The 20,957-nt window shown below is 43.3% G+C and overlaps 1 protein-coding gene across 2 annotated transcripts in view; it reads left to right on the top strand.

Annotated features, from left to right (window-relative positions):
• The window catches only part of kif26b (kinesin family member 26B), a 261,482-nt gene that overhangs the window by 162,827 nt on the left and 77,698 nt on the right, over positions 1–20,957 (top strand). For both annotated transcript variants that reach the window (XM_033025886.1, XM_033025887.1), the window contains one exon: positions 2,408–2,594. In XM_033025886.1, the coding sequence (XP_032881777.1) occupies positions 2,408–2,594 (187 nt within the window). The remainder of the gene's footprint in view (positions 1–2,407; positions 2,595–20,957) is intronic.

Here is a 20,957-nt window from a genome sequence, read left to right as displayed (position 1 = left end):
TCAAAGAAGCTATTATGAGACTGAGAAACAGGAATAAAACTGTTAAGAGACATCAGCCAAACCTTAGTATTACCAACATCAACTGTTTAGAACATCATTAAGAAGAAAGAGAGCACTGGTGAGCTTACTAATCGCAAAGGGACTGGCAGGCCAAGGAAGACCTCCACAGCTGATGACAGAAGAATTCTCTCTATAATAAAGAAAAATCCCCAAACACCTGTCCGACAGATCAGAAACACTCTTCAGGAGTCAGGTGTGGATTTGTCAATATCCGCTGTCCGCAGAAGACTTCATGAACAGAAATACAGAGGCTACGCTGTAAGATGTAAATCATTGGTTAGCCGCAAAAATAGGATGGCCAGGTTACAGTTTGCCAAGAAGTACAAAGAGCAATCACAGTTCTGGAAAAGGGTCTTGTGGACAGATGAGACGAAGATTAACATATCAGAGTGATGGCAAGAGCAAAGTATGGAGGAGAGAAGGAACTGCCCATGATCCAAAGCATACCACCTCATCTGTGAATAACGGTGGTGGGAGTGTTATAGCCTGGGCATGTATGGCTGCTGAAAGTACTGGCTCATTTATCTTCATTGATGATACAACTGCTGACGGTAGCAGCACAATGAATTCTGAAGTGTGTAGACACATCCTATTTACTCAAGTTCAAACAAATGCCGACATTGGCCAGTGTTTCATTCTACAGCAAGACAATGATCCCAAACATACTGCTAAAACAACAAAGGAGTTTTTCAAAGCTAAAAAATGATCAATTCTTGAGTGGCCAAGTCAGTCACTCGCTCTGAACCTAATTGAGCATGCCATTTATGTGCTGAAGAGAAAACTGAAGAGGACTATCCCCCAAAACAAGCATAAGTTAAAGATGGCTGCAATACAAGCCTGGCAGAGCATCACCAGAGAAGACACCCAGCAACTGGTGATGTCCATGAATTGCAGACTTCAAGCAGTCATTGCATGCAGAAGATATGCAACAACATACTAAACATGACTACTTTCATTTACATGACATTGCTGTGTCCCAATCATTGTGGTGTCCTGAAATTGGGGGGGGACTATGTATAAACACTGCTGTAATTTCTACATGGTGAAACCAAAATGTATAAAAATGGCCTTTATTAAAATCTGACAATGTGCACTTTAACCACATGTGATTTTTTTTCTATTACAAATCTCAAATTGTGGAGTACAGAGGCAAATAAATAAATGTTGGGTCTTTGTCCCAAACATTATGGAGGGCACTGTAGCTGCAGAGATAGTTGACCCAATGGTTGAAAATGTTAATAACTTGCTAAACTCCAAGGTTATGGGAGAAAGCAGGGGAATGGGGTTAGGAGGAAGAAATAGATCAGTATTGATTGAATGGTGGAGTAGACTTGATGGGCCGAATGGCTTAATTTTACTGTTCCTTATAACCTTATAACTCCAAGAGAGTACCCATAGATTGGGTAATGTTATTGCCCTGTTCAAAAAAAGGTAAAAGGCAAAAAGGAAGTATGGGGTAGTTAATTTAAATGTTATTATTGGCAATGCTAAAAGAGGAAATAGCTGATAATTTATGAAAGCTGAATGTAACTAAACCCATTACATGGTTTTATAAAAGGTAAATCAGGTTTGAAAAATTTGCTCATTCTTTTAATAGGGAAACGTGATCGGTGATCGAGGGACACCTATAGATGTATAGGCATATGTAGATTTTCAAAAGACTTTTGATAAGAGGCTGGTGCATAAATTATAGCCGATAGCATCCCAGAATGCGTTTAAGTGGATGAAAATTGTCCGTCTCAGAGAAAATACAGTTAGTTCAATTCGGAGTGGAAGGGTGAAACTGGCAGGGATCAGACCTTAGCTGGCAATTATTCACTATTTACATTAATGACTTCCGAGAAGGAGCAGTATGTCAGGGTTCCAAATTTGTAGATGTAATGCTCGTATTCACTGGAATTTAAATGGTGCTCTTGGGGCTAGCAGAATCAAGGGATATGGGGAGAAAGCAGGCACGGGTTACTGATTGTGGATGATCAGCCATGATCACAATGAATGGCGGTGCTGACTCGAATGGCTGAATGCCTCCTCCTGCACCTATTTTCTATGTTACTATGTTTCAAATGGACTTTTACATATTTGGTGATATGGTGGGTGTGGGTAAAATCATGTGCTATTGCTGTTTGGTTTATTTGTCAATCCTGGTCGGGAGCTGGAGTTGGACGTCTAGAAGAGTTTCTATGCCGCCCTTCAGTTAAACGTTTTGTTATGTGTGGGGAGCAGGAGCAGTTTTAACTCTTTCCATCCACTCCCTCGGGATCTCCTCTGTCCTCCATCTCTTAGCTCGGGACTCTCAGCTTTGACTTTATTTCCTATGATCAACGCCTGCACTTTTTTGTTTCTCCAGGGCTGCCCAGAAGCTGAATCTGTCTTCCAAGAAGAAGAAGCACCACCGGCCTCCTGCCCTGAACGTGTGCGAGCCCCCACCATTCCCGACCAACTTCAGTGGGATCCTGCAGATGTCCTCGCCCCCGGGACCACCGTGCCTACTGCGGGCCATCGGCAAGTTGAAGGACAATCCCGGGATGGGCAAGGTAAGACCCAGAAACAAAATGAACAGCTCGCATCAGATTGTGTAGGAAGGCACTGCTGGTTTAAACTGAAGATAGTCAGGAATAGTACAAAATGCTGGAGTTACTCAGCGGGACAGACAATGTTGGAGCGAATCATATCAGGTTGCCAGTTGACTCCAGGATCAACCGTGTAATGTCCTGGGCCCAAGAGCAAATCCTGGGAAATTTTTAAACAAATCGGTGATCTTTTCTCGAGTACTTCAGTTTACTAATCATTGTTGGAGAAGGGGGAATAAGTGTTCTGACTGATCCAATCCAATTGGGTGAGAAATAGCTTGTTCACATTTCACTGGTTATGGGTTAGCCAGGTGTGTGAGAATGGATGTGATGGGAGATAAATGAGGAAGCAAGACTAGAATGATTGGAGGTGGAATGTCATGCCTCTTCCTGGATTCTGTTCAGTTCAGTTTAGTTTATTGTCACCTGTACCGAAGTACAATGAAAAGCTTTTTGTTGCATGCTAACCGGTCAGCAGAAAGACAATACATGATTACAATGTATAGATATATGATAAGGGAATTACATTTAATGCAAGGTAAAGCCAACAAAGTGGTCAAGGATAGTCCGAGGGACATCAGAGGCAGATGGGAATTACAATTAGATAGGTACATCTAATTGTATGTCCAATTAGAATTGGGAGTCCGGGATAACGATAAAGAGGCAGTCTGATGCAAGGTTTGGCCCATTGCCAGCTTGGACCCCAGCACTCAGGGGAGGAATTAATGAGCCACAAACCGCAATCTATTTTTGTTACCAGGTGGAAGATCCAGGGATTTAATTGCACAAAGAGTAGTTGGCCCTGCATTGTATTCTGAGGAGCCCTTCTATAATTTGATTGCATTGTTTATGTATTTATTGCAGTTTTTGATTTTTTTTGTTTTCTTGAGGAACTGAAGTATCTTTGTTCAAACCAAACACATAAAGTAGGATTAGAGTCAATAGGAGAATCATTTAGTAGTAACTTCTTCCCACCAGCATCAACCATCGCACCATCCCCCACTTTGCTCTGCTCCCCTTTTCCTAGTTGGTTCAGTGTGCATTGGGCACCCTGGTACTTGCCCATGTGGCCACCATTAGCATGTGATCACTGTGGCCAAGCATTTGACATGAGGGCCATTGCAGTTGAACTCAACCTCTTTTGCATACATTGGGAACCAATTCCAGCATGGCTTTCTGGCTCCGAACAGTTGCACCAGATTCTTCAGTGGAAGGGGGATGGGGAAATATAGTAATGCCCTTTAAGTGCTGAATTAGTACAGATCTGCGTCCAGTGTTGGCAGTTCTTAAGATAGTACAACATCCTCGCGTTGGCTGAACTGAGCTTCAGTGCATCAGTGGTGGGTTAGTGAATGAAGAGGCAGCCGATGCATCTTGTACACATTTGGTCTGAATATTCATCCTTCTTAAAGGGAGCAAGCAAGCTTTCAAAGTGAGGTTGTCCCAAATGTGCTATTTGTTTTGCAATTCTCTACTCTTGCGTTGGTGCAAAATGTAGTGCATGTTATTTACATAGCTGGTACATGTTAGATGTTGGTGTCAGAGAATAGTAGTGATAATATTGTTGAATCAAACTTATGTACTTAGACTGTTTGGAAAAAGCTGTCGCCTGGCTTATGGGACACACACTTGCAACTTGCTTGAACGTTGTCCAGTTCTTGCGGCACACGGGCGTCGTATGCTGAGGACTTGCAAATGTGATGGAGCATTGTACAATCATCAGTAACAACCCCGCTTCTGAATGCGGTTTTCCGTGTAATGGCTAGCGGCATTCTGAAGTTCTGCTACAGGGTCTTGATCTTGCACCTTTTGCCTTCACGGATGCTGATTGACACACTGAGTTCTTCTAACCTTTTTTTTTTCTTGTTCCATATTTTGGCATCAACAGTCCCTTTTGCCTTATCAGCCAATACCTGACTGTTGATTGGGTCTTTGGTTACCCAGACGTGAGTTGCTTCATTTTCTGAGGAATTGTGAATAGAATTGAACAATCATCAGTAAATATCCCCCCTTCTCACCTTATGGTGGAAGGAAGGTCAATGATCAAGCAGTGGAAGAAGGTCTGTCACTGCAATAGTGGGGAGCTTGGGAGGAAGCAGTAAAGAGTTGTCCTATTGGCGGCAGTGGATGTTTCAGCTTTCGCTTTCACGCTGGTGATGGGAGATGTTCCTGGAACCTCCACTCCCCACCCACCAGTTATTTAATTGTCCATCGGCATTCACAACTGGAAGGGCCAGGACCCCAGTGTTTTAACAGTTGTATCATCACTTCATATTGTAAAGATATTTTAACTGTGGTTTACTTGGCAGCACATTCATCTCCTGAGTTCAAAGGTTTTGGGTTCAAGTCCCACTACAGAATTTAAATCTCAAAAAAGTCTGGGCTGGTTTTTCAGTGTCGAGCAGAGGAAGTGCTGCACTATGGAACGTGCTGCCGTCTTCATCTTTTGAACTGAGGTCCTGACTTTTCTCCCAGCTGGACATAAATTGTCCATTGGCAGCAATTCAAAGTGGAGCAAAGGAGTTATCCTGTCCAATATTGAATCCCCAAGTAATACTTAAAAACAGCTCACTTGGTCATTATCACACTGGGCGCAAGTGGCTGTTTTCTTTCCCGCATTGCTACACTTCAGAGGTAACCCTTGGTATAAAGGGCTGGGAGAAATTCATGTGATGAAAAGAATTGGATAATTTCACCATCCGTGTAAATTTTTGTTCCTGTTTTGTCAAATAATTAATTGTCAGAAGTAGGAGGGAGGCACTATGGTGCAGCAGAAGAGTTGCTGCCTTACATCGCTACAGACCCGGGTTCAATCCTAACTACAGGTGCTGTCTGTATGGAGTTTGTACGTTCTCCCTGTGACCGCGTGGCATTTTGTCCGTGTGTTCGGTTTCCTCCCAGACTATAAAGACATATAGGTTTGCAAGCTAATTGTAAATTATGCTTGTTGTGTAGGATAGTACTACTGACTCGGTGGGTCGAAGGGCCTGTTTCCACGCTACATCTCTAAAGTCTAATGTTAGAATATCAATCCTATATTTAAAAAGTTATCTCCAGATTACGTTCACTCTGTCTCTTTCTTTGTGTGTGTCTGTGCGTCTCTCTCCGACTGTGTCTCTGTCTGCGTTAGTCGGAGATGCTTGAACTGCGGGTGAGTTGCATGATGCAGCTGCCTTGGGACACCCTGCCAGGCCCTTTCCCCAGCTACATACACGCAGCAGCCTGGTCTACAACAGGAAGCAGCACCCAAAGTCCCTCCTGGGCTCTGGCAGCGATGTTGATGCTTTGGAGCACTCAGGGCAAATTGGGCTATTTGTACAAGAAGATCAGCTGTGCTGTCAACTGCTGACAGCGCAGTGAGTTCATTCTCGCCCTCGCACAATGCACTTCCTCAGCTCAGTGCAGGCACATAAAAGACACAAGATTTACACCGTGTCCACCGACAGGGAGTAGGCAGTCAGGCAGATGCAATTACCTCCCAGGCAGGAGGTTAATCAGGTGGAAGCAGTACATTTTTTTGCTAATTCGTTTGTGTCAAGTGATCTGATTGATAGTATTTTAACTGTGCCATAGATCACAATACAGCATGGTTGTCCTACATTACCCCACATACAGCCTCGTATGGTACGAACGGAGGAGTTAAATAACAGCTTCTCATTTGGTTCCAGCACAAAGCTACACAAATTGAGTTAAAGGGATATTATTTAGGCATGGGGTCAGGAGTAGTCTATTCAGTGCCTCAAGCCCATTCAACTACATTTTGTGATCTATGCAGTGTAGCACCCCTGTTGACAACTGCATTGAGTTTGGTTGGCGTGGGACGAACAGACCAGGAAAATCTTTGCTTCAATCCTTGTTGAATCAGCTGATTCCAGCCAAGTAACAGTTCAGACACCCACCCCTGCAGACTATAATTTGAGGAGACAATAGCCTGGGATCTTGTTCCTTTTTGTCATTCAGTACGTAGTTCACACAGTGGTGCAGCTAGTGGAACTACTGCCTCATGATTCCAAGCGCCCAGAACAATCATGCTGTCTGTGAGGAGTTTGTATGTTCTCCCTTTAACATTGAAAATTTGTGCAGGATAGGCCTTTCGGCCCTTCGAGACACAGCAGTCTAGGGCTGGAGCCCCTGGCTGGCAACTTTAGTTTCCATTTGTGGCAAACTCTAGTGAGAGTGAAGAAGCTGAGCCTGAGACTTGACAGTCCCTAGTTTTTGGTTTTAGTTTTAGAGATAGTGAATGAAAACTATTGATCACCCGTTAACACTAGTTCTATGTTTTCCCACTTTCTCATCCACTTCCTGCCACACTAGTGGCAATTTTGCAGAGGCCACTCAACCTACAAACTCGCACGTTTTTGGGATGTGGGCTGAAACCGGGGCACCTGGAGGATAGCCACGTGGTCACAGGGAGAATGTGTAAACTCTACACATACTGCACCCAAGGTTGAGATCGATTCTGGGCCTCTGGTGCTGTGAGGCAGGACCTCCACCAGTTGCATCACCATGCTGTCCTTAGTGATGAGTGCTTTGCTGTGTTTTTACATTGAGCAACCCAGGTGATGTTATAAAATATCAACAGCAGCAATACAGAAGAGAGTAATGAATTATTGTAGAGTCTTCAATTCTGTTGGGTTTTAGATGACTTTAGAATGTCGGAGGAATAGGGAGACGAGGAGAACATTAACCGTTGGTGTCCTTCACAAACACTATTCCCCAGCTTCTTTTTTTCCCCCCAGTAACATCGTGAAACTAAACCAGGCTGGTTTCAACCAGAAATTCATCCTTGACCTCTGTACTCAATTACACAGACCCATATCATCATTTAAAGTCTTGAAAAAGGTTCCAAACAAAATGTTGTCTATTTCCCTCCACTAAAGGAAATCAGCTGTTTGAACCGCTGAATTCTTCCAGTATATTGTTCAAAAGGGAACTGCAGATGCTGGAATATCGAAGGTACACAAAATTGCTGGGGAAACTCAGCGGGTGCAGCAGCATCTATGGAGCGAAGGAAATAGGCGACGTTTCGGGCCGAAAAGGGTTTCGGCCCGAAACGTCGCCTATTTCCTTCGCTCCATAGATGCTGCTGCACCCGCTGAGTTTCCCCAGCAATTTTGTGTACCTTCTTCCAGTATATTGTTCTTTTGTGCAAGATTACAGGATGTGCAGTTTATTCATCTCAGTTTTCAAACCTTTCTCTGGTCTTCCATTGAATCTCCCTGGGTGAGATTGGATTTCTGTGCTCCTCTTATTTGCTCTCATTCTCTCTCGCGATCCCCTCCACCCTTTGTCCTTGGTCAGTCTAAATATTTCTGTGGCATTGCTGTTATGAAGGACCCTGGGCATTTTCACTACATTGAAGTTGCTGTACAAATGGAAGTTGTTATTGTCCTTGGAATGAATGAATCGGTCTGCGTGTTAACATCTCAACAACACAATAGATTTGGCATTCGTGTTGATGAATGCCGGGAAAATATATCAGTTTGCCAAGTATCTTTCTTGCTTAGATCAGAATATGCTCTCCAGCTCGCCTAATTGTACATTCAGCAATTTTGTCTGTATGATATGAAAAAAGAATACATTTGGCACAAAATTGATTTGACTTCTAAAACATGTTGCTGAGTCGAGGTGAAATTTGCCAGCAACTTGAATATATTTAGCTCATGCAGTGCTCAAAACCAGATAATTAGCAAGGCTATTTTGCTTGGAGAGCACTTTCAGTAAAGCCAATGTATTAATGTCGACAGAAGCAGCCAACTGTGCAAACATCCCCTCCCCTCTTTAAATGGGTAATGTGGACCATAGGTTTCATATTTAAGAGAGGGTTTCTGTCCAATTGGGAGTCAATCATCCGAGATAATTCCATGTGAATGACAAACAGTTTGAAGTCAGAGGCACGCAATGTGATAACTGTTCCTTTGGCTGATTGAGCCCACGCTAGCCATCATGCAACCATTTATGTTAATCCTGCACTCATTCCATGTTGCTCTTCCCACATTCCCAGATTTAATAACTCACCCTCTCACAAGGGGCAATTTGCTGTGGCTAGTTAATCTACCAAACAACATGTCTTTGGGACGTGGGAGGAAGCTGGACACCCGAAGTAAACCCACTGGATCAGAGAGTACGTGCAAACTCCACACAGACAGCGCCATAAGTTAGTATTAAATCTAGATCACTTGAGGTGTGCCACTGTGCCTTCCAAGGTGCAAGTTAATCGAATTAGTGGTAGGCCATCGGAATGCTGCACATTTTAAATCGGAGATTTTCAAATTGGGCCGGACCCTTATGGTGGTGAAAAGAAAGAGACCAATCAGAACATAGTTTTTATTCTATAGTGATAATTATCTTTGGAAAATGGGAAGAGGGTGGAGAGTTCAAAATGTCTCGATCGATAAGCAGAAAAAATATTGACACGCTTGGTTCATCTATATAAAATCTGTGAAGTCATTAGGACACCAGAGTGGTGCAGCTGATTGAGCAGTGGCCCCAAAGCCCCAGCGACCCTAGGTATGATCCTCACCACGGTTACTGGTGTGTGGAGTTTGCACATTCTTCTGGTGACAGGTGGAAGGTTGCTTTTAGAATTGGAGGCCTGTGACTAGTGGTGTGCCTCAGGGTTCGATGTTGGGGCCCATTGCCGCTTGTCATCTATATCAGTGGTTCTCAACCTTTTTTCAGTGATGAAATATGTGAAATATTTTTTCAGCCAAGTACCCCCTAACCAGCGCAAAGCATTTTTGGTTGAAAAAAAAAGACTTAAAACAGAGCACTGTGCCATCAGTGTCTGATTTATTAAACTTTGGAACTGATAAACACATACAAAATTCAAACATTTGAAAAAAAACTATTTCGAACATTTTAAATGTTAATAATCCATGACTAAATTTATTGCAAATATTTCTCATCACTAAAATGTAGTGATTCAAACTAATGTAGTGAAAACAGTAACCATATAACCATTTAAAACTATAAAATGAACCATTTAAAACTCCATAAATGTGCAAAACACTGCTCATTTGTAGTGGTCTCTCTTGAACTATTTGGAAATAAAAAGATATAACTAAAAAAAAGAAAGAAATAATTAACTTAATTATAAATAAAGATTTGTGCACATAAAAATAATTATCAACATAAAATGGCTTATTTTGGGATCATAGTAAAGATCTGTGCTCAAAAAGAAATCATTAACTTAATTTTAAATAAAAGCAGAAATTGCTAAAAATAAAAAATAAAAATATTTATCATCTTAAAATATCTTTTTAAGAATCAAAAAGAAGACTGACATCTTAACATTACAAACTGTCAACACTGAATATTGCATTGTTGCACCGAACTGAGTGTTTTTGCACTTAGTGAGACATTTTAGTGAGACACTTGGGCTTATGCTTCACTGAGGATCTTTTTCATTCTTGGTGGCAGGGAGACAACTGCTGTGATCAAGCTCTTCTCCAGGCACAGTCTGTTTCTCTGCTTTGTTTTGATCACAGTCATTGCAGAGAAGGAGGCCTCACATAAATATGTGGAGGCAAAGGGTAGTAGCTGCTCCAAAGCTTTCTGTCCCAGGTCAGGGTGCTCCTGCTTCACACACACCCAAAACTGTGTAAGTGTGAACATGGCAAACTTCATCTGGAGGCCACGATCAGATGACACTTCCAAGAGTTTTTCCTGATAGGTGACAGGGAGCTTGCTTCGGTTTGCTTTGGACAAGAGAAATGGGTTTCTCACCCAATCCAGCTGTGCAGATTTCTCCTCCATGTCAGGAAAGTAGGAATGAAAATCCTGTATCAACTTGGTCAAATGTCCCACTATGACCAACTTGACTGGAGCTCTGTCCACATCCTCACTAGAGAGAAAATCATCCAGCTGAGGAAAGCAGGTGAAATCCTTCTGTGCGCAGGCCTTTCTCCACAGCTCTGCTTTCTTCAGGAAGCCACCCACCTTGTCATGCAGGTTTAAAATGCTGGTTTCCTTGCCCTGCAGAGACATATTCAGTTCGTTCAGTTTGCTGAATATATCTGCCAGATAGCACAGCTTTGCAAGCCAGTCTTGGAACAAGGTGGCATGGGGAGATCTGTGCTCAATCAGAAAGGCGTGTACTTCGGATCTTAATTCCAACAGCCGGTTGAGTATTCTCCCTCGAGAGAGCCAGCGCACTTCTGTGTGCAGCAGCAGTTGTGTGTGTTCAGCTCCCATATTTGCGCAGAGGCGGCGAAACAGGCGTGCATTAAGTGGCCTTGACTTAATGAAGTTGATCACTTTGATGCTGCTGTTCAAAACGTCATGTAACACAGGGCTCATTTTCTTGGACGCCAATGCCTCCCTGTGTATGACACAGTGAGTCCACATCACGTCGGGGTTTTCTTTTTTAATGCGCGCTATTAGTCCTTTCGCGCTGCCCGTCATTGATGCTGCTGCGTCTGTACAGATGCTGCTGCAGGATTTCCAGCGCAAACCGTTTTCATAGAAAGCGGCATTGACAACATCAAATATGTCCTCTCCTGTTGTTTTCCCCTTCAAACCTTTGCAGAATAGTATGTGCTCATAAATGTCGTCAGTATCAACGTACCTCACAAAAGCAACAAGTTGTGCATTTCCACTGACATCTGTGGATTCATCCAGCTGGAGTGAAAAGGAGTCGCTAAGTTTTCCCACAACTTGCTCGACAATGTCTGTTCCCATTGTATCTACTCTGCGGCAAACAGAGTCATTTGACAACGGTACACTTTAATTTCTCCGCTGCGTTTTTGTCCAGCATACTCTCAGTCAGCACTACAGCCGCTGGAAGGAGCAGGTCTTCAGCGATAGTGAATGGCTTCTTGGCTTTAGCTACGAGCAAAGACACTGCATAAGAGGCCTCCAGGGCTTTGGCTGATGTTGTGGAGGCCTTCCGCATCGTGTCTTCAGATGATCTGAATTCAGACAGTTTCCTCTTAAAAAAAGTCAGGTGGCTTACCAACGTGACATCCATGTTTTGTCTTAAGATGACGCTGCAGATGTGCTGGCTTTATGCTACTGTTAGCTAATTTATCCCCACAGAAAAAACACAGTGCCTTGGGTGGGTTGCAACTTGTGGACGTAAATCCAATTAAAACATAATCTTCAAGATACAGCCGGAATTTTGCCGGCTCTGGTTTGGCCTTCTTTGCCACTTGTCCCTCCGTGTTTTCAAAAGAATTGCTGCTACGCTTCAACCACGACTCCATCGTTTAAGTTGTGATTGACAGGTGATGCCGGGTGGCATATGACAGGTTGGGTCGAACCATCCTGGAATGGGGGAGACTCTGGGTTTTTAGGATAATGAAATTGAATAGCCTACTGAATATAAAATTCATTTTATGAACTTATACTTATATTTTCCTGAAATATTTATTAAATAATTATTTTTAAAGGATTTTTGCATGGATGCTACTTTTTAAATATATGTAGGCCTATATTTTAAAATCTCACGTACCCCCTGGAGTGCCTTCACGTACCCCCATTTGAGAACCACTGATCTATATCAATGATTTGGAAGAGAACGTACATGGCATGTTTAGCAAGTTTGCAGATGACACTAAAGTGGTGGAATTGTAGGTAGTAAATATGATTGTCAAAAATTGCAGCAGGATCTTGATCGGTTGGGCAGGTGGGCTGTGGAATGGTTGATGGAATTTAATACAGAGAAGTGTGAGGTGTTACATTTTGGGAGCACTAACATGAGCAGAACCTACACAGTGAACGGTAGGGCTCTAGGGAGTGTTGTCTAGGGAGGGATCTAGGAGTACAGTTACATTGTTTGTTAAAAGTGGCATCACAGGAGATGGGGTGGTCAAAAAGGCTTTTGGCACATTGGCCTCATCAGTCAGCATTGAGAAAAGAAGTGGGGAGGTCATGTTGCAGTTGTCTAAGACGTTGGTGAGGCCGTATTTAGATTATTGTGTTCCGTTTTGGGCACCAGGTTATAGGAAAGAAGTCAAGGTGCAGAGAAGATTTATGAGGATATTGCCAGGACTCAAAGGCCTGAGCTATGGGGATAGGTTAAGCAAGCTGGGACTCTGTTCCTTAGGATAGGATGAGGGGTGATCTTATGGAGGTGTGTAAAATCATGAGAGGAATAGATTTGGGTAGATGCAGAAAGTCTCTTGCCCAGAGTAGGGAAATTGAGAACCCGAGGTTTAAGGTGAGGGGGGAAAGATTTAATAAGAATCTGGGGGGTAACCTTTTCATGCATAAGGTGGGAGGTGTGTGTAATGAGCTGCCAAAGGAGGTAGTTAAGGCAAGTAATATTGCAATGTTTAAGACACATTTTGACAATTGCATGGATAGGACAGGTTTAGAGGGATATGGGCAAAGGCAGGTAGGTGTGACTGGAGTAGATGGGACATGTTGGCCGATGTGGGCATGTTGGGCTGAAGGGCTTGTTTCCATGCTGTAAGACCATGACATTGTGGGATTCCTCTAATTTCCTCCCACATCCCAAAAAATATGGGAGATGGTGGGTTAATTAGCCACTGTAAATTGACCCTACTTTGTCAGTGAGTGATGTGAGGTGGAGGAGTGGGGAGAATAAAACATGATTAATGTAGGATTGGTGTAAATGGGTACTTGATAGTCAGTGCAGACCTGAACTGAAGACCAAAGAGCCTGTTTCCTTGCAGGGGGTGATGTCTTCATCATTAAAACAAAATGGAAAGATGAAAAATACTCTTAATTTCATGACCTTGGTGCACCTCAAAGTGGTTTGCTGCCACTACACGTTGATGTGAAGGCAAGGCAAGATCCCACAAAGACCAGCAAGGTAGCAGCTCAGAAACCAAGATGTGTACTTACAATCATGCATGCATGGGGTATCATCAGAACAATTCGCCCTGCTCCCACGAAATGCCTTTTAAAAAGCTTGAGAGTGGTAAGGCCAGGTCTGTCTTTTTTGGCCATCAAAACAATTAAGAACTTTGAATCTTCTCAAAGGTCTCTCAAAAGCATTTAAAGCATTTAATTATGCAATTAAACAAATTCATAAATTGTTTTTAATTTTAAAATCTGATTTAAAAAAAACTATCGCGTAAAACACGTAAACTATACGTATACATAACAGCAAACAATTTTTACATTGCACCATGGACTTCCTCCATTCAAATGAGTGAACTGTGTGGTATCTAACCTGGCCTGTGTTTGGCAGGCAGACCTCCCTTTATACCTGCTGCATGGTAGCAACCATGTTCTCTGCTCTTCGCTCTGTGTCCAATTGGTCAGCAAATCTGGGTCTGTCAGGTTGCCGCCACACCATCCCCCTTCTAACCACAAGCACTAGTTAGCAAGACTTCTGTTGTTTGGTGTTATTTGGGGCATACAGACTGAACCAGGAGGCCCTGGGATGATACTCTACGGTGCTGTGTGTTCTGTGCCCAGCCGAAGAGCACCGTCTTTGAAGCACTCTCTCAACACTCAGCACCTCGCTTGCATCTCGGGTTTCTGAGCTTGTTTCTGGAGTGAGATTTGAACCAGCTGCCTTCAAAAGATCGCAGGAGGAGCTTGAGCAGTGAGGCACCTCCTCCACTTGCACAGAAATCATTCATTTGGAAAGTTATGAGAGAATATGATCATGCACTAATGGCCATGCAGTCCGTCTGAGTGATTTGAGAAAGATTTCACTGGCCATGCGCCAAGATAATGAGTTGCAAAGTACGAGGCATTATGTCAACAACAGACGGCGACTTGATGCGAAAATAATGTGATTAAAGCCGGAAAGCCTCACCAACCAACTGTTTGAATGAAAACATTGGGTGGTGTGAGCAGTGAATGCAGGTTGAATAATTTTGCTAATTGTGCTGTCATGGAAGGGACCAGGCAGTGGCCTGAGAGTCATTAAGCACAGAAACAGACCACGTTGCCCACCCTGCCCATGCCAACCATCTAAACTAATCCCATTACCAGAGCTTGATCCGTAGCCTTCCAAGCTGTAATGATTCAAGTGCTCGTCTGGATACTTCTTAAAAGTAAATGGTAGATACATTTTCCATTTGCTTCTCCCACTTTGCTTGGGTAACTCTGGCAGGTTGGGGAAAGACCCAAGTAGGTGACGTGATAAACTTCCCGTTAACCTCTGCCATGATTTTGATGACACGGCATTCGTCAAAGGGAGCATATAGGGCTCGGAAAGACAGGAGACCCACTTGCCTTCCTTGAGATGTGTGTCTTTTTGTTGAGTAGTAGTCACGGTTGTCATGGTAATGAGAAAGATGGTCAATGGAGGGTCAGGCTTGAAGGGCTGAATGGCCTACTCCTGATCCTCTTTACAGTGTTTATGTCACCTCTGCTTCTTTAAGCTCTTACAAATAAGTGTGCAAGAGTGTTCCGTCTTCCTGGGGGTATTGATGGGAAAATAAAATTGGATTATTGTACGGATTGCTATCAATGGATTCTCAATAATCAGAGTGGACCCGGTGGGTAGGAGGACCCGTTTCCACAATCCTGGCAGATGGGGAAAAAAAGTGTCCTTTAAAGTGCATTAAATGTCCAAATGAATCATCCTTTATCAGGGCATTTGCAAGGCTCAGTCATTTGTTTTAACGGAATAGTTTGGAATAACTCAGTCTAACTAGGAATTAATTTGTTTGAAGCCCATGAACATTGTGTGGGCAATCAGCTCTCAGCCCATCCAATATAGACCATGGGCCGAGGTGCTTTTTCGTTTCATTTCGTGACCCAAATCACGTATCTACCTGTATTTATAACATATTGTGTAAAAATATTATAGAAATCATACCTGAAACTAGTCAAGAACAAAACCTGAACATATTTTGAAAATATGAGAAAAACCTCCAATTTTCCAAGTAGTAATTGTCCAATCAAAGCACGTTTGACATTGAGTCAGACGCCAATTGACCAATCACGTGCTTTGTTTCATGCTAGAGAGGCAGTGAGCACACTGGGATCATGGCTGCCTCCAAATAACATCACAACAATAGCAAGGTTTCGAAGGAAGAAAGATAATGCTAACCACTTGCTGATGATTTTGTTTTACAACTGATTTATTTTTGTAAAGTTATGATGTTGTGAACTGTGAAATAAAAATGATAAATACAAATGTACAGTCAGGGTCAGAGTTTGAATTAGGGTCAGGTAAGTATATTAGAATACTTACCTTCAGCGGCGCTGCAATTCTGCCACTAGCCGTGTGTGCAATTTTGGCGCCTTTGAGGGGGGGGGGGGGGGGGGGGGGGGGGGGGGTCAAAACGCATTTTTTTCCTACCTTGTCCTGGATTGTATTTGGTTGGAGTGCAAGCTTTTGCTGAAGAATTGTTCCGACGGGCCTTCTGTGTATTTTTTTTTTTTTTAATCGCCCGACAAGTTCAGCGCTGGAGTCATTTTAAAATCAGCTTCTAAAGCCGACAACGGGGACGGATTTCAGGTACGGGACAGGTAAATGAAAGCCGTTTATTTTAAGTATAAAAGTGCTCCTTAAGATGCCTTTAATTCACATTTTAAGTTGCGAAACTGTGTTTTTTTCCCCCATACGAACCGGCAGTATTTTTCCTGCCGATATGGGGTTAAATTCACCGCAACCGCAACGTTCCATATGATCGCGTTCCAGAAAAAAACACTCGCAAGATGATTTAAATGGCCATTCATTTACAGGTATTAAACATTAAATTCCTTCCATTTGGCCTATGAATCCATGACAATGAGATTTAAAAATTATGTTATATTGTGAATTCTTGTGTGAATGTTATTTGGACACTTAGGCTATTTAAAAATGTTCATCTATTCTTAAGAAATTGATAGATGTTTAGATCTAGTAATTGAATTTTGTAATTAGCTACAATTAGGTAACTAACTAATTATATGCTTTAATTTCAAGTCATCTAAGTAAGATTGTTTCATATTTGTTTCAGAATGCTTCAATCTATAATAACTGAAAATTTATTTCAGTTCTCTTAATTTTTAAGACAGTTATGGGCTTTTGACTGTCCTCGATCACAGCTTTTTTGTTAAGTCAATGGAAAAGCAATAGGGAACAAGATGCTAATTTCCGAGTATGAAAATGGCCATACCTTTTTTAATATTGAAGATATGAAAGTGAATTAGGTGTCAAATTAAACTTATTTTTATGCTTTATCTGATGGGATAAATTACATACTTGATTTTTAAAATCTCAAAATTTTGTAACATTGCTAGGTCAGGGTTTTAGGAATATTCCTCTCAGTGGAAGAGGGTTAGGGTTAGGGCAGGGGTCGGCAACCTACAGCCCACGGGCCAGATCCTGCCCATAACCCGAAAACATCCAGCCCGCAGGCGGTTTTTTTTCCTCAGGACTTCCGTGACGGAGCCGGCGCTATGGGGGTGCTGAAGACGGCCCTGTGTGGGGTGAGCAGCAGGGGGGGGGGAAAGAGGGCCGGTAGGTGCTGTGAGGGGTCGGTCGGGCTGTCGGTCGGCCGGTAGGTGCTGTGAGGGGTCGGTCAGGCTGTCAGCCGGCCGGTGTTGCAGCAAGTGAGTGGGCGGACTGACGGAGCCGGCAGTATGTGATGCTGAAGGTGGCCCGGGCGGTGTGCAGGGCAGTGCTGCTCCCCACCATGTTGACATTCGGTGTAATCGTGGCGTTGGGTGGGCTGCTGCTGATGAAAGGCATGCTGGCTGAGGTGGATGCTCTGGGCGGCCACATGTACGGAGCCCACAGCCGGTCCCAAAGCAGCTCCAGCTCCATCCGTGGGCAGCTCTGGAAGGGGGGCAAGTTAGGGTTAGGCATTTTTCTCTCAGTGGAAGAGCCTTCCCCCAGCCTGGCACTGCCCCAGTCCCACTATGGCCGTGAACCCCCACTCTGCACACTGGCAGTCAGTGGGGTTCAGTAAACTGAGGAACGCCCAGGATCTGCCCTCACCCATTAATTAGGCGGGTTCAGGAGCTGGTGAAACCCAGGACCTCTGCGGCAGTCCCGTATTCAATATTCCTATATACAGCTATATATTATTGAGCACAAGAGGGTGCCGTTACTTTTTCTAATCAGCTTAATTAATTAGTGTGCAACTTTTTGCACTGACGAGTTATGAATTCCTTATCAATTATGTTTTATCTAAATCTGTGCTCAATTTCAAGTAGATACCAGACATGGGTCACGAAAGTTAAAATCTAGAGCCCTTTTGGCAACTCGGCCTACGGCCTAACAGGGATGTTGTGTTTATGTCTGCCTATTAGAAGCTTGGAGCGTTAGCAAGAAAAAAAACTCCCCCAATCTGCTGACTTGAATCTTCGAGTTGCTGGCAGCCAAGAGGACACAGATTACAGTACGTCTTTGCAAAGCCTCTGGAAGTAGGGGTGGGGGAGTAACCCACACAGGTGATGAAAGTCTGCTAACTAGCTGAAAATAACACATGCGGCTGCAACCATCTCTCACGCGGCTCCCTCTGTGCCTGTCAAGTGTACAAGATTCTGAGCTTTATCGTTCTTTTGGGGCTGGCCCCTCCTGGTGTTTCATTTTGTCTTGATCTTGATGTGGGTTCCTATACGTTTTGGTCTGAGGCATGAGTTAAGGAATTAAGTGGCACTGGCCACTTAAATCAGCTGCCCTGGACATTTTATGACTGTTTTTACTGTATTTTACTGTATTTTAATGTTGCTGTTTTACTGCACTTTTAAACTATTTGTACTGTTTCATCAGGGACTGGATTGTTTTTATTATTTTTATTATGTGTGAAATGTTTAAGTTTTATGTGCGATGCTCCGGTATTCCCTGGGAAACGTCTTCCCATTTTGCACTGTACAATTGTTGCTTTGCAAGATGACAATAAAGATTGATTGATTGATTGATTGAATTACACACCTGGAGTATTGCGTACAGTTTTGGTCTCCCAATCTGAGGAAAGGCATTCTTGCCATAGAGGGAGTACAGAGAAGGTTCACCAGACTGATTTCTGGGATGTCAGGACTTTCATATGATGAAAGACTGGATAGACTCGGCTTGTACTCACTAGAATTTAGAAGACTGAGGGGGGATTTTATAAAAACTTACAAAATCCTTAAGGGACAGGCTAGATGCAGGAAGATTGTTCCCGATGTTGGGGAAGTCCAGAACAAGGGGTCACAGTTTAAGGATAAGGGGGAAGTCTTGTAGGACCGAGGTGAGAAAAACCTTTTTCACACAGAGAGTGGTGAATCTGTGGAATTCTCTGCCACAGAAGGTAGTTGAGGCCAGTTTATTGGCTATATTTAAGATGGAGTTAGATGTGGCCCTTGTGGCTTAAGGGATCAGGGGGTATGGAGAGAAGGCAGGTACAGGATACCGAGTTGGATGATCAGCCATGATCATATTGAATGGCGGTGCAGGCTCGAAAGGCTGAATGGCCTACTCCTGCACCTATTTTCTATGTTTCTATACCTGCCAACAATCTCCCCGCTTTCAATCTTCTGATTGCCAACGTGCACTGGATTCAAATCGATATATTTGTTTCCATTTTTAATCTTTCAATTGTTTCCAAACTGTTTGAAGCTACCTCTTATGCCATCACTACTTCTGTACCTTTAATTTCTGCGCCTTATTTTTATCCTTTCTCCTGTATCTCGCTCTTTTTTCCCCACTCTCTTATTCTTGCTGCCTTACTCCTATGCTCTCTATTTTTCCTATTGTCATTCTTCTTCATCTTCTCTCTCTTCCACCATTAAATATTTAAAAAAAGATGCAGATGCTGAAAATCTGAAATAAAAACCTTTTTGACCTATATGTTTCTCCTGACACTTTATCTACAACTTAAAAGCCTTTTCAAATCTCCCTTTCCTATTTCTGACAAAGGGCCTTGGGTCTGAGGCATTAACTCTGTTTCTCTCTGCATCAATACAGACTGACCTGCTGAGTGTTTCTAGCAGACCTTTTCTACTTCATCTTTCTTATTTTATTTCTCCCATCTCTTTGCTTCAGTTTCATCTATTCACTTTCTCCCTGCCCCTCCTTATCTTCCTGTGGTTCTTTCCGCTTCTTTCTGCCATTCTCTCTCTCTCATTCAATAAATGGGTGGGGAGCAAGGCAAGAGGTCTCAGGAAATCCCAGCTTGCCCTCCACTCATCTGTCATTTCCTTTTTCCATCCGGACCATTACTGCTGGCCCAATCGTTGATCAAAAGTTACACCGCTGAGAATAAAGAGGGTCATTATTATACAAAATTGGCAGGCAAAAATAATGCCTGTGGGCACTTCTTTCTGGATTTGTGTGTTTTATTCCTTTTCGGGCTGCTTGGACTGCAGGCATATAATTGTAGTGCAGGATACAAGATGGAAGCAGATGTGGGGAATTAAACCACAAGATGGATTGAAGAGCTACTGGCTGTAGTAATAACGGTTTGTAGATGATTAATAGTGTAACAAACATTCTTTCCCGTCTACAGAGCAGCATACATGCTTTGGGGATACCTGGAACCGTGTATTAGTGAGGAGATGAGATTTTTTAGCTTTTATCATGCTTTTGAGCAACTTGAATAGTTAATTAAGTGGCCTTGAGGAGCTTAATATCGTGTGCCCATGATGAGGAGATTTGTTGGTCCAATTATGCAGGTTTGAGCGGCCTACCGGATTGTATTTAGGTATGTTCTTTAACCAGGAGGAAGCAATGGCACTGAACGCACAAAGAGCAGCCTTCGACAACTAGTGTCGTCAAACCGCATTTAAGAGGTCAGCAAGGGCCAATGTAGGTTTAGCTGGGACGACTCTCCTCCAGACCTTAACCAAAAAATGGAGCCAAGAGCTGAACTCCAAAGTTGAGATGAGATTGGCTGCACTTGACATCAAGGGAGTGTTTGACTGCGTGTGATGCCCAGGAGGCCGGGAACAAACAAAGGATGATGGAGACCAAAGGGTAAAACCATTTTGGTGTATTCAGTTCAGTTTAGTTTATTATCACGTGTCTTGAGCAGGATACTGGTGTAGTTTGGAAGGAGTGCTGCGTTGTTCCACACTTTGCCCTTTGGGGTGATGCATTAAAGCCTATGTGAGTCAGCTTTTCCTGTGTGCATCTAATGCCCCTGTCCCACTTAGGAAACCTGAACGGAAACCTCTGGAGACTTTGCGCCCCACCCAAGGTTTCCGTGCGGTTCCCGGAGGTTTTTGTCAGTCTCCCTACCTGCTTCCACTACCTGCAACCTCCGGCAACTACCTGCAACCTCACGGAAACCTTGGGTGGGGCGCAAAGTCTCCAGAGGTTTCCGTTCAGGTTTCCTAAGTGGAACAGGGGCAGGGTCTGAAGAAGGGCCCGCTGAGTTACTCCAGCATTTTGCGTCTATCTAAAGGATCCACTGAACTGAACAGGAACAAGGGCATTCTCCCCATTGTCTGTACCAACATATATCCCACAATCAACTGCAA

Source organism: Amblyraja radiata, chromosome 8 (genome assembly GCF_010909765.2).
Source record: "Amblyraja radiata isolate CabotCenter1 chromosome 8, sAmbRad1.1.pri, whole genome shotgun sequence".
NCBI classification, from domain to species: Eukaryota; Metazoa; Chordata; class Chondrichthyes; order Rajiformes; family Rajidae; genus Amblyraja; species Amblyraja radiata.
This window is presented reverse-complemented; position numbering and strand designations above follow the sequence as displayed.